General features: G+C 44.0%; 1 protein-coding gene across 1 annotated transcript in view; it reads left to right on the top strand.

Moving 5' to 3' along the window:
• Positions 1–9557, top strand: part of POLE (DNA polymerase epsilon, catalytic subunit) — a 70476-nt gene extending 60919 nt beyond the window's left edge. Inside the window, exons 39-49 of the mRNA XM_066603763.1 lie at positions 2944–3148; positions 3303–3476; positions 3991–4116; positions 4506–4638; positions 4717–4909; positions 4996–5127; positions 7416–7609; positions 8656–8856; positions 8940–9065; positions 9157–9246; positions 9336–9557. Of these exons, the coding sequence (XP_066459860.1) occupies positions 2944–3148; positions 3303–3476; positions 3991–4116; positions 4506–4638; positions 4717–4909; positions 4996–5127; positions 7416–7609; positions 8656–8856; positions 8940–9065; positions 9157–9246; positions 9336–9449 (1688 nt within the window). The 3' untranslated portion in view covers positions 9450–9557. The remainder of the gene's footprint in view (positions 1–2943; positions 3149–3302; positions 3477–3990; positions 4117–4505; positions 4639–4716; positions 4910–4995; positions 5128–7415; positions 7610–8655; positions 8857–8939; positions 9066–9156; positions 9247–9335) is intronic.
• Positions 9558–13207: the final 3650 nt, after the last annotated feature.

Below are 13207 nucleotides of genomic sequence, written 5' to 3'. Positions count from 1 at the left end.
GGGTAAATGACAGATCAGAGTCGAATATGACCCCAAGGCGCCACACACTGAGATGGAGATGTCAGGATGAGGTCTGTTAGTGGAGGGTGGAAATACCGGTAAGTCAGTTTTAGAGAGGTTTAGTTTTAGGTAGAGAGAGGACATAGTGTTAGAGACAGCGGACAGACAGTCGGTGATGTTTTGGAGGAAAGGTGCAGAGATGTCACAGGAAAAGGTCTTATAGCTGGGTGTCGTCAGCATACAGGTAGTATTGGAGGCCAAATCTCCTGATGGTTTGTCCAATAGGGATGTGTAGATAGAGAAAAGGATCCGTTTGCAACTGCATGCTCTCCTTTTTTGTTAATTACTTTACGTAGTTTTGTATCATCGGCAAATATTGCTATTATACTGTGAAATCCTTCTATCAGGTCATTAATAAAGAACAGGGCCCAAAACAGACTCCTGTGGTATCCCACTAGTAACGGTGACCCGATCAGAGTATGTACCTTTTAATAACCACCCTCAGCTTTCTTTCATTGAGCCAGCTACTTGCCCATTTATGCACTTTTTCACCTAGACCAAGCATTCTCATATTTATATACCAACCTTTTCAAATGCTTTGGAGAAGTCCAGATACACAAGATCCAATGACTCTCCCTGGTCCAGTCTAGAACTTACCTTCTTTTATAGAAGCTGATCAGATTGCTTTGACAGGAGTGATCTCTCAAAAACCCATGCTAATATGGAGTTACGAGCTACACAGCTATGTTTCTTGAGGTCTTCCACAATAGAATAAAGACTTGCTCGCCCATAGGTTCCAGATTCACTTTTTGACCCCTTTTTAAAAATTGGCACCACATTGGCTATGCTTCAATCCAGTGGAACCCACCTTGTCACTATAGAGTCCTTAAAGGGGTTGTCCCGCGGCAGCAAGTGGGTCTATACACTTCTGTATGGCCATATTAATGCACTTTGTAATGTACATTGTGCATTAATTATGAGCCATACAGAAGTTATAAGAAGGTTTTCACTTACCTGCTCCGTTGCTAGCGTCCTCGTTTCCATGGAGCCGACTAATTTTAGCCGTCTAATGGCCAAATTAGCCGCGCTTGCGCAGTCCGGGTCTTCTTCTTTCTTCAATGGGGCCGCTCGTGCAGGATGCCGGCTCCGTGTAGCTCCGCCCCGTCACGTGCCGATTCCAGCCAATCAGGAGGCTGGAATCGGCAATGGACCGCACAGAAGCCCTGCGGTCCACCGAGAGAGAAGATCCCGGCGGCCATCTTCAGCAGGTAAGTATAGAAGTCACCGGAGCGCGGGATTCAGGTAAGCGCTGTGCGGGTTTTTTTTTTAGTCCCTGCATCGGGGTTGTCTCGCGCCGAACGGGGGGGGGGGGGGTTGAAAAAAAAAACCCCGTTTCGGCGCCGGACAACCCCTTTAAATTTTAGAAACAAGGGTCTTTGTATCACACCACTTTAATTCCCATAGAACCCAGGGGTGTATGCCATTGGGACCCAGCGATTTGTAATTTTTTTAAGGCTGCTCTGCATTTCTTCCTTGGTTGACATCTAGTGGAGAGTTTACTTCATCACTTTGCATCTCATCTGACCTTTCATTTTCGTCTGTGAATATACTGGAGAAAAAACTATTTAATAGATTTGCTATCTCCTCATCACCCTCTACAATTTTTCCTATATTACTAAAGGGCCAACATTTTCAATATATATTTTTTTACTATTTAAATCAATGGGTGCCGTGCCTGCAGTTACAATCGCAGGCCACTACGTGTCAGTCGAAGCAGTGGCTACTGCTCTGACCTCTGTGTATTTGCTGTGCGAAAAACTACTTGTTAGGAGGTTTTTGAGTGAGGTGTTTACTGCCAAGAGTTGCAGTACTTTTCCATCATTTGTATATCTATGCATTCGCACTTTGTCAACAAACTGTATATAGCCTTAACCGCCTCTATTTATTTATCCATGCTATATCTTATATGATGAGTGTGATCCCACCTATGAATGACAGGCGTTTCTGTATCCTGGGTGGGTCTCCTTTATGCCTTTTGATATATACTCATTGTTTGTATGCAACCAAGTTATTACGAGTTTTTCAGGAGTCTAGAGAGGTTCATTGCTATGTTTTTATAGCCCTTTTTGATATTTATACATCCATATTTTGTTTAAAAAAAAAAAATATATATATATATATATTGCTTGCAGCTTTTTTCTCTACTTTACATTTTATGATTATTGTGATCCCACCTATGATTGATTTTTTTTAAAAATATTTTTAAATGTGTTTTTCCTAATGTATGCTTATAATGTATTGTGTGTTTTGTCTAATAAAGAACATATAGTATGTAGTTCTCACTACATTCTTTTGTGCTGTAATTAAATTAGCATGTGTAGTTTGTATATCTACCATGATGTCCATGTTGCAGTTTTCTAATGTGGATTTCAACGAGCGTAGTGAAACGGTCATCAAAATCCACATTTAAATAAATTACAGCTTTTTTTTTTTTTTTTTCATTTTTCTGCTTCAAATTTCATTGTGTGTAGATGTTGCCCTAAGGCTGCCTGTCCACGGACGATAGTTCATTGCATTACCTGCGGCAATAATCCGGCCACGTGTAAACCAGTGAACGCTTTCCATAGACTTACTATGGAAAGCGCAGCCCCCTTGTCCACAAGCAGAGAATCATAGCGATTCTCCACTCGTGGGATTCAAATTGCAGTATGCTACGACTTGCCGCGATTCTCCGCGAAGAGCCTATCTGTCAGATGGGCTCACCGCGGAGACCTGGCAGCTCTTCCCCCTGCTCCCCCGCGGTGGAATATTGCTAGCGATACTCCGTCACGGCCGTGGACAGGGGGCCTAAGCCAGTAGTTCATTGAGCATATTAGTGATTAATGGAATAAAATGGTTGTGATTACAATTTTTATATTTTCCTTCACTTTTTCTCTGCCTCAGTGTGTGTGGAGCTTGATATTCAGAGCCTGGCTGTAAACAGTATCCTGCAATCACACCACATTAACGACCTGGAAGGGGCTGGGAGTATTGGCATCAGTTTTGATGTGATACAGCAAGCATCCCTTGAGGACATGGTTACTGGGAATCAGCAGACCAGTGCTGTGGCCAGTTATGATGAGACTGCCCTCTGTTCTAACACTTTCAGGTATGGAATTAAATAGGATTTGATGTGTTATAACAATACCATGGCTACATGCTAATATACAACCTGAGTGTACACTGGGAATTGGGATTACATTGGGGGTTTAAGATTTGGAAATGATAATAAGCCCAAATGATTGTTCTCCACACATTTTTAGGATTTTGAAGAGTATGGTGGTAGGCTGGGTGAAGGAAATTACTCAGTACCACAATGTGTATGCAGACAACCAAGTTATGCACTTCTACCGGTGGCTACGAAGCCCATCCTCACTGCTTTATGATCCTGCCCTTCATCGAACTCTCCACAACATGATGAAAAAGTTATTTCTACAGTGAGTAAAAAAAAGTTTAGACTTGGTGATGAAAATATTGGTAATTGACACAAGTTTTATAAGAGATTTGACATACTTTATCAATATAAAAGACTTTGTTGTATCGCCCACAATGACAATAGTTGGTAAACACTGTTCCTTCATATAAAGTTCTGTTGGCTGTCTTGTGCATCTGTTTTGCAATTTACTGATTTATTCTCTTTTTCTGTGGTCTTCTCATTTCATAAGACATTTAAATATTAGATTTCCAATTCCCAATTTTACACCACAAAAACGTACGGTATTGTTAAAGGAAAAAGTCTGAGAAACTACAGTAGAGCAAAGTTTGGTAGCCATTATAAAACATTGCACAGTAGCTCCTATCTTGATCTGTGACCATGTGCATTTCTCTGTAAACCACAAGACCTCTTACTCTGCCTACCGTATATTTAATTCATATGACAGGATATTGTCTCCTGTAATGAAGTACATGGATTGGTACATCAAACCTTGCTATTGTGTTGCTTCTTTATAGATTAGTTGCAGAGTTTAAACGGCTCGGCTCCTCTGTTGTGTATGCAAACTTCAATCGCATCATCCTCTGCACTAAGAAGCGTCGAGTGGAGGACGCCATTGCCTATGTGGAATACATTACCCAGAGGTAAGTGCTTGCCTTATGTCTTCATCATGTTTGTAATAGAGATGAGCGAACGTACTCGGATAGGCACTACTCGTCCGAGTAATGTGCCTTATCCGAGTACCGCTCTACTCGTGCTGAAAGATTCGGGGCGCTCCGCTGCTGACAGGTGAGTTGCGGCGGGGAGCGGGGCAGAGCGGGCGGGAGAGAAGGAGAGAAAGATCTCCCCTCCGTTCCTCCCCGCTCTCCCCTGCAGCTCCCCGCTCCGCAGCGCGTCCCGAATCTTTCAGCACGAGCGGGGAGGTACTCGGATAAGGCACATTACTCGGACGAGTAGTGCCTATCCGAGTACGTTCGCTCATCTCTAGTTTGTAACCAACTTGTTGAAGTCATTCCTATAACCTCTTTTGCAGTATTCACTCCAAGGAGATATTTCACTCTCTTACGATCTCCTTTTCACGCTGTTGGGAGTTTTTGCTCTGGATGGACCCTGTAAACTACGGAGGGATCAAGGGAAAAGTACCTTCTAGTGTGCACTATGGAGAGGTTAGTTTCGGTAAACTTTTGACCATGCTTTCCTTTCAGTGTTGTGCATGATAATGAATATGACTTCCCTTTTGACAGAGCTGCAAAAAGAAAAAATCTGCAGATGATGAAGGGGAAGAAAGTGAAGAGGAAGAGAATACAGAAGATGCTCACTCAGACAATGAAGAGCCAGAGGATGAGGTGGAAGAAAGCTTGGAGAACAGCTGGAACATAGTTCAATATTTACCCCAGACAGCGTCATGTCAGAGTTATTTTCTAATGATTGTTTCTGGTTAGTCTTGAAATCTGGGGTCTTACATATGAGGTGTTCTTTTTATAATTGTGTTTTATTCACTTCCTATGATTTTCTCTTTGCAGCCTACATTGTTGCTGTTTATCATAGTATGAGAGAAGAGTTGAGACGTAACGCTCCTGGTAGCACCCCAATAAAACGACGGGAGACTAGCCAAGTATCACAAGAGACAGTGGGTGAAGCAGGAGCCATGCCTGGTGAGAAACATATCTGAATATTATGCAATCTATATTCAAGCACTTCAGAACACATAAAATTACATCAGTATTGTAAATTACATCACATTGTGGAAGCATGTACAGACTTTAGACTGATAAATGCTCATAACTTTTGGTTTAATACAATCCTGTTAATACAAAATTCAGGCAGCAGACTTTTTAGCTAAACGTGAAGAGAGAAATGGTTATCTGTTATCATTTAGAAAGAAACCATAGGATTACTTGTTGGTCAAGCCAGGTAATGGCAACACGTAGATTGTGTGTGTAAATGTTGATTCTTTATAAAACCTGCACATCATATTAAAGGGATTTCTTGTCCGTGTCATTGGGGAACAAAGCAAGACTTTGGGTATAGCTCTTGCCACTAGGAGTATAAAAAGAGTTAGTCCCTCCTACCAGCTATACCCCTCCTGCAGGGACTAAGCTAAGTGTCCCTCGACATGCAGCCCCTAGGCAACCCAGTCTCCCATATATGGGAAATTCTCTTTTCTCTCCAGGAGCTGTCATTGGCTCTACAGAAAAGAGACTAGAGCATTCCAGGCCTCATAAGTCTCTGGTATCCTTGGCTCTCATTCGGGACTTTTTTTCCTCTCTGATTCTGGTCTTTCTTCTCTAGTATTCCAGTACAGATCCTACAAGACTCCCTCGATGGGATCATCCTCATGGATCTTCAGACTATTCCTATGTCCCTTGGGTTCCTGGTCTACATGTTTCGTTCTCTTCTCTGCCCTTTCGTAAACTACGGAAGCAATGCTTGCGTAGCTAAGAAAAAAATATGTATATTTATATGTATGTATGTATATGTGTATGTGTATATATATATATATATATATATATATATCAATGCTTACGTAGCGAACAAAAAAATGTGTGTGTGTGTGTGTGTGTGTGTGTGTGTGTATATGTAGGCGCCATAGCCATCCCAGGCTATATTCAACAGACGATGATGCCTGCCATTCACGTTCCACTGTGCTGACCTTCTGTGTCTGAGAGCTGTAGGGCGGACGCTCACATTCTTCTTTCCATTGCAACAGTCCAGCTAGAGGATCATCATCTGTTTTGATTCATCCATACTCTCGCTTTTGATTTTTCGCAGGTAGCAAGACAATGAACACAATAATTACCTTTTTTTTTTGCCGGTTCTTCAACTTGTTGCGTCCCATTCCTTGCTTGAACGCTAATAGAAATTGTACATCCCCAACAAGCAGGACTTTTTTGTATCTTGTGCTTGCTAGTGTGCCCTTCTTCGGACCCTTTCCAAGTCTAAGATACAGTTTAGGATCTACCTGCATGGAGTTATCTGTTCCTCCTTTGCCCATCTTCTAGTGCGGTGTTGTCCTTATTCTGTGGTGTCGCAGTGTATCGCCCACAAGATAAGCGCATCACCACTTCCTATTGATTCCATTTTACAAAATTTTGCAGACACTTTTTTTTGATATTCAGCAACTTCTTTGGCCTTATAGTAATAGAGCCGCTATCCAATTTGCACTGTCTTAAGTCCTACCGAATGCCTCATGTTGCAGCCATGGGTGGGCCTGTCGTTTATCCATAGGCCACACCAGTTTGCTGCGCGCCTTTCCCCCCCACCACCCCTATCACTTGGGTACTGCTCTAGAACGTGTCAGGGTCTTACTGTGTCCCCCAGTAACACGAATCAGACAACAGAATTTTTCTTAACAAAAAATCCATTTCTCGTCACGCTTGGGGATACGGTACCTACCCACTTGTTTTATTCCTTGCTAGCTCTGGTGGGTGCTTTCTATCAAGGCCATGCATCAGGCCTGGTCTCTTACCTGCACTTTTTTTGTCTGCATTGCTTGTCTTCATGTGTTATTTTCTTCTCGCCTAACTTTTCCACAAACTGAGCTATACCCGAGGTCTTCCTTTTCATTGTGTCCACCAATGAATGTGCTTAGAAATGGATTTTACAGTAAGTAACAAGATTCCTGTTTTTCTGCCCTTATTTCAACTGATGACCTATCCTCTCGATGACCATGTCTGGCCTGCTGCACTGGACAGCAAGCCGGACAATCAGCTGATGGATGAAGGTCCTGAGGGTTGGACACCCCCCCCCCCCCCCATCCATCAACTACTGATGACCTAACCAGAGAGGATAGGTCATCAGTTAAAATAAAATTAAAGCCTAAGAATTTGTCTGTCCTGTTCAACAATCCTAACAGATAGAGAAACAATATATGGAGGTTCAACATAAAAGTGACCCCTGAAAATGTACTTAATTTGGTCTGTATTTCTGTTTCTCCCTGTAGGACTCATCACCTTTTCTCAGGATTATGTAGCAAATGAGCTTACACAGAACTTCTTCACAATCACACAGAAGATACAAAAGAAAGTGACTGGAGCACGCCATGTAACGGAGCCTTCGGATATGTTCCCTGTTTTACCAGGATCCCATCTGCCCCTAAACAATCCGGCCTTGGAGTTCATCAAATACGTTTGTCAGGTGAGGTTGTGGTGTTGATACTTTCTCTTAATGTGTGTTGCATATTTTTGGCTGTTTTTTTGTATTTACCCAAGGAATCGTAGCTCTTCAGTTTTTGTTTTCCAACATTTCTGCCTTAGGTGCATTTTCTTACCTCCATTTGCAATGAAAAAAAATACATTAGTTATACAGTTTCTGTTAGTTCTGGTGTAAATAGGTTTATAGGTATCGGGGTTCTTGAAGAGTGCTGTAGAACATCCGGGAAGCTGGCTTAAAGTGACTGGAGGGTCATTGCAGGTTACTTTTAATTCTTTTTGTAATCTAACCTGTACATGAGTAGCACGGTTTCTAGTAATTCTACAACTGGTGCAGATACTAGGTAAACGTTCCGATGAGGAGTACAGGTAATAGATAGCAATACTTTTCTAGTCGCCATAGTTGTTAACTCCACTTTCTCTTGTAATTTTATTTTATTTTTTCTTGTTCATGACTGCAGTGCTGCGATTTCTGTAATGATTGACAAACTTTAAGGCCGCCTTAAAGGGTTGTCCCATCAAAACATCACCTGTCTGTGCAGCCTTCAGGGGCCTGTGGCTGTCATAGAGGAGGATCTCTTACTTGGGACTCCTCTCTATGAATTAGAGTTGTAGCCAATGAATTTGAATGGGGCTCAGTACTACATGTCCTGGGTGGACATGTGCGCAGCTGACTGCTGATGGTTAATGTAATGTGGATCAAAGGTAAGGGAATGGGGAGCTGCCTTTCATACTCACCAGGTCCCCTGTTCCAGCGCTCTGCCCCTGATAAATCAGTGCGCACACACAGTGACTCTTTTCAGAAGACTGATTGTGTGCGCCTCTCTTATTGAGCTTTATGGGAGGGCGAGTACACAGCCTTCTTTCAAAAGCAACTCTTTGTACATAGGCTGTTTGTTTCAGGGGTTTATTGGGCTACCTGGACACTTGTAGTCTATGGGCACTCAGGAATTGTTTAAAAATGTGTGTTGCATAGTTAAACGTGAGGTTTGAGTGATTTTTCTGAATTATGACATAACTTGGCTTCTTTAGGTTCTCTCGCTGGATTCAAATACAACCAATCAGGTGAACAAATTAAAGAGAGATCTCTTGCGCCTAATCGATGTCGGGGAGTTCTCAGAGGATGCACAGTTTCGGGATCCGTGCCGCTCCTATATTCTTCCTGAAATCATCTGCAGGAGCTGTAATTTCTGCCGAGACTTGGACTTGTGCAAGGATCCTTCTCTCAGTCAGGTTTGTCTGTTGATATGTTTGCATTAGTCTTGCCTGCGCTTATAATTTAGAGGTGTCTTAATTACTATTTATCACCATCACAGGATGGATCTGTGCTGCCACAATGGGTTTGTTCAAACTGCCAGGCTGAGTATGACACTGACAGCATAGAAATGTCATTAGTGGAAGTTCTGCAGAAGAAGATGATGGCTTTTATGCTACAGGACTTGGTGAGATGTCCAGTGATATCGTGATTCTGGTTCGTTGTTCCTTACATATTTGCATAATTTGTTCTAATTTTTTTTTTTTGTATGATTCCAGATATGCTTAAAGTGTAAAGGAGTGAAAGAAGCAAACATGCCAATATACTGCAGCTGTGCAGGAGACTTCAGCCTAACCATTCCAGTGAAGGTACATTCTTGCACCTGTATAATAATGGTGGAATCTCATGAGTACATAACGATGTGTTTCTGAATGTTGGCTGTGTTTCTGAATTTTAGGCTTTCATGGGACAGATAGATGCCTTCCGGAATATTGCTCAACATTACCAGATGCCTCATCTCTTGGAGACAATCACCTGGCTTGTCCAACAGAATTCTCACCTGACCGTGTGATTTCGTTAAGGGCCCACTCTCAGATGGGAACCTGGTCAGCATCTGACCAAACTTCTTGTTTGCCTTGTATAAATTGTAACTTTATAATAAAAGTATGAAAATTAAATTAATCTTTTCTACTAAACTAATAGTATTCTAGAAAAGGAGTAAAGCCAGATGGCTGTCTGAAATATGGGCGATTTCTGAACTATCGGGGCTGTTCTGTTTTCCTTAAGAAAGTTCCTGATCCTGTAGCGGTAATCTTTATCATCTGATATGGTTTGTAATGCTGACAAATGGTACGGCAGTTACTAGTTGTCCAAAATGTGGTAATTGTTTAGTTTTGTTTTTGCTAGCGTGACAACAGGATGTACATCAATATATCCATATTGCTTGTAACCTTTGAACTGGCTTCTCATCCAATTGATAAACTTGCCTTGACAGAATGGCCCGGTGTATCAGCAGATTCTGAGAAGCTGCTTCAAGCATGCAATCTAATAAAACTGCACTTATTGTTGACACTTTTCCATAGATGGCAGCAGCACAACAGATAAATATCAGGATCTATAGAAGTATCAGGAAAATTAGGATGTACATCAATATATCCATATTGCTTGTAACCTTTGAACTGGCTTCTCATCCAATTGATAAACTTGCCTTGACAGAATGGCCCGGTGTATCAGCAGATTCTGAGAAGCTGCTTCAAGCATGCAATCTAATAAAACTGCACTTATTGTTGACACTTTTCCATAGATGGCAGCAGCACAACAGATAAATATCAGGATCTATAGAAGTATCAGGAAAATTAATTAAAGCCATCTTCCAGTCAGGAGCTCAAGATTGATATGCAAGTCAGCACCTATGGGGGTGATTTTTCCTCCGTGCTTGCTCTCTGGCTGCGATTTGTTTTATTTTTTTAAAATTCTGCTTCTTTTAGGAGAGAGCTGTAACCTTTCAATATAGTTATGTTTCCCCCAGTCGTCTCCATGACAGCACCAATTGAGATTGCCTCCTCCTGATAGGACAGGAGCATACTGAGAGGTTAAAAGCTCCCCCCCTTCCCCACTTTCCTCAGTGTCTTCCTGTCCTGCCAGGAGGCAGGATCTCTGAGAGGGGCTGGTGGAGAAGCCAGCCAAAGCATACTCACGGGCGGATCGGAGGGCAGTGGGTCAGCCTGTCCTCCCTTTCCAGCCAGACGACTCCCGGGACGCCACATGGGGTTGTAACCCCCGGGCCAGGTTCCTCCCGCGGCGGCCCATGGGGGGTACAAAGTGGTAGCCTCAGTCCCCCTCCTCCTCCTTGTATAGTCACAGCGCGGCGCTCCAGGAAGCCCTTTGACGGCGCGGGGCGTCGCGTCACGTGTCCAGCGTGGTGACGTCATCATGCTCGCATCAGGAGCCGCACAGAGGGGGCGGGGCTTAGCGCAGGAGCGCGAAAATTCAAAATAAGGAACCTGAGAGAAGCCAGAAAGTGAACCAGCACTAGAGGTCGCAGGGTGTCTGCAGCACCGGTACAGAAATGAGTGCTCCAGCACCAGAGACAGCTGAAACCTCAGCCTCAGCGGCCGTAAATAGCCAGTGCAGCAAAAATACAAAATGCAAAATCCAATGTATTGTATATGGAAAAATTGCATATTTACCCGCAAAAAATACTTTCCTTTTTTTTTGTCAGGGGGATAAAAAAGACATTCTCCCCCCCCCCCCCCCCCCAGAACAAAACCCAAAAAATGCGTAGAATGCGGGACGAGACTGCCAGCTACGTACCAGAGGCCTCTATGCAAGGCATGCGTGGCTAGGCTAGTCAAAGAGGAATCGGGGGGATTCATGGATGACGTTAGGAAGCTGGTGAAGGAGGAGGTTCGATCAGCCCTAACGTCACAGCTGGCGCCGCCAGAGAAACGCCAGAAAAAGGCGTATGTTCCCGACGAGCCTTCCGACTCCGAGAGTTCTATCAGATCGGAGCAAGTGGTAAAGGCGGCCGAGGAGTCCTCAGACGATGAGGACTACAAAAGATACCTTTTCCATCAAGACGACTTAACAGAATTGATTAAGTCAGTCAGGGCTACATTAAAAATGGAAGAGCCCAGAGAACCACGCACCCTGCAAGATGAGATATTCGGGGGACTAGGGGAGAGGCGTAAACATACCTTCCCTGTCCACAAAAACATCATTAAAATTATCCAAAAGGAGTGGAAGAAACCAGACGCAGGTTCCTTCTCCGCTAGAGGGGTAAAAAGAAGGTACCCATTCGAGGGGGAAGTTTGCGCAAGCTGGGAAGAGATACCCAAGGTAGACGTCCCAGTGGCCAAAGTAGCTAGGAGGACGAGCCTGCCCTTTGAGGACGCCGCACAATTAAAAGATCCCATGGATCGCAAAGCCGAAAGCTTTCTAAAAAAAATCATGGGAGGCAGCAGCAAACATACTTAGGCCAGGGATCGCAGCCACTTGCGTGGCGCGCACTCTGGGGGTATGGCTCGAACAGCTGGAACTACACTTAACCAATAAAACGCTAAGGGAACAGATCCTAAATTCCCTACCTATCCTGCGTATGGCAACAAATTTCCTAGCGGATGCCGCAGCCGAAACGGTTAAACTCTCGGCAAAAGCTACAGCCCGATCTAACTCAGCCAGAAGAGTACTATGGCTGAAATCCTGGTCAGGCAACCTAGCCTCAAAAAATAAACTATGCGCCCTCCCGTTCTACGGTCAGTTTTTGTTCGGACCAGACCTAGACAAAATCCTGGAGAAGGCGGCCGACAAAAAGAAGGGATTCCCGCAAGAAAAGCCGCAGAGAGGGAAGACCTTCTTCCGAACCCCAGGGCAACAGCCCGAGGCCTACCAAGGCAAGGGCAAGACAGGCCGCTGGAGTTACCCCAAGGGGGGCAGAGGGAGAAATATCCTCTTTAATCCCCACCAGGGGGAGCCCAAGCAGAGAACCTGACGCCAGCTCCGTAGGGGCAAGGCTGGGGAACTTTGTGGACCAATGGGCCGCAATTTGCGAAGGCCCATGGATCCCAAAGATCCTACAGCAGGGATACCGGATAGAACTGGTGTCCCTCCCCAGAAGGAAATTCATTATCACAGGAGGCTCAGGGCAACAGTTACACTTACTAAGGCAGAGCGTTCGGGACCTGTAACATCTAAACGCAATATCCCCCGTACCGCAAAACGAGGAAACTCAGGGCCATTATTCCAGGCTCTTCCTAGTAAGAAAACCCTGCGGGAAACAGCGGATGATAGTGAATCTGAAGCCTTTGAACACCTGTGTCAAGTACTGAAAATTCAAAATGGAGTCCATCTCTTCAACGATAAAGTTGATTCCCAAAGGGGCCTACATGGCATCCATCGATCTGAAGGGCGCTTATTTCCACGTACCGATCCACGAGGGGTCCCAAAGATACCGAAGGTTCGCAGTGGATATGGGCAAAGGAATAGAGCACCACCAATTCAGATGCCTGCCTTTCGGGATCTCCTCAGCACCCAGAATTTTTACCAAAATTATGGCAGAGGTAGCTGCCTACCTGAGGAAAAAGTCGATCCTAATAATGCCCTACCTGGACGATATTTTAATAATAGCAGAGTCCAGGAAACTACTAACAAAGCACCTAGAGATAGTGCTAGAACTCCTCCAGTCTCTAGAATGGATCATAAAATCCAGCTTAGACCCCCGACAGGAAGAAGACGTTTTTGGGCATAACGCTCAACTCAGAATTACAATGCTCCTGCCTGCCCGAGGAAAAAATACAAAAAATCCAAAGGCTGGTCAGATCCTTCCTACAG

This window comes from Eleutherodactylus coqui, chromosome 5 (genome assembly GCF_035609145.1).
Source record: "Eleutherodactylus coqui strain aEleCoq1 chromosome 5, aEleCoq1.hap1, whole genome shotgun sequence".
In the NCBI taxonomy this organism is placed as follows: Eukaryota; Metazoa; Chordata; class Amphibia; order Anura; family Eleutherodactylidae; genus Eleutherodactylus; species Eleutherodactylus coqui.
This window is presented reverse-complemented; position numbering and strand designations above follow the sequence as displayed.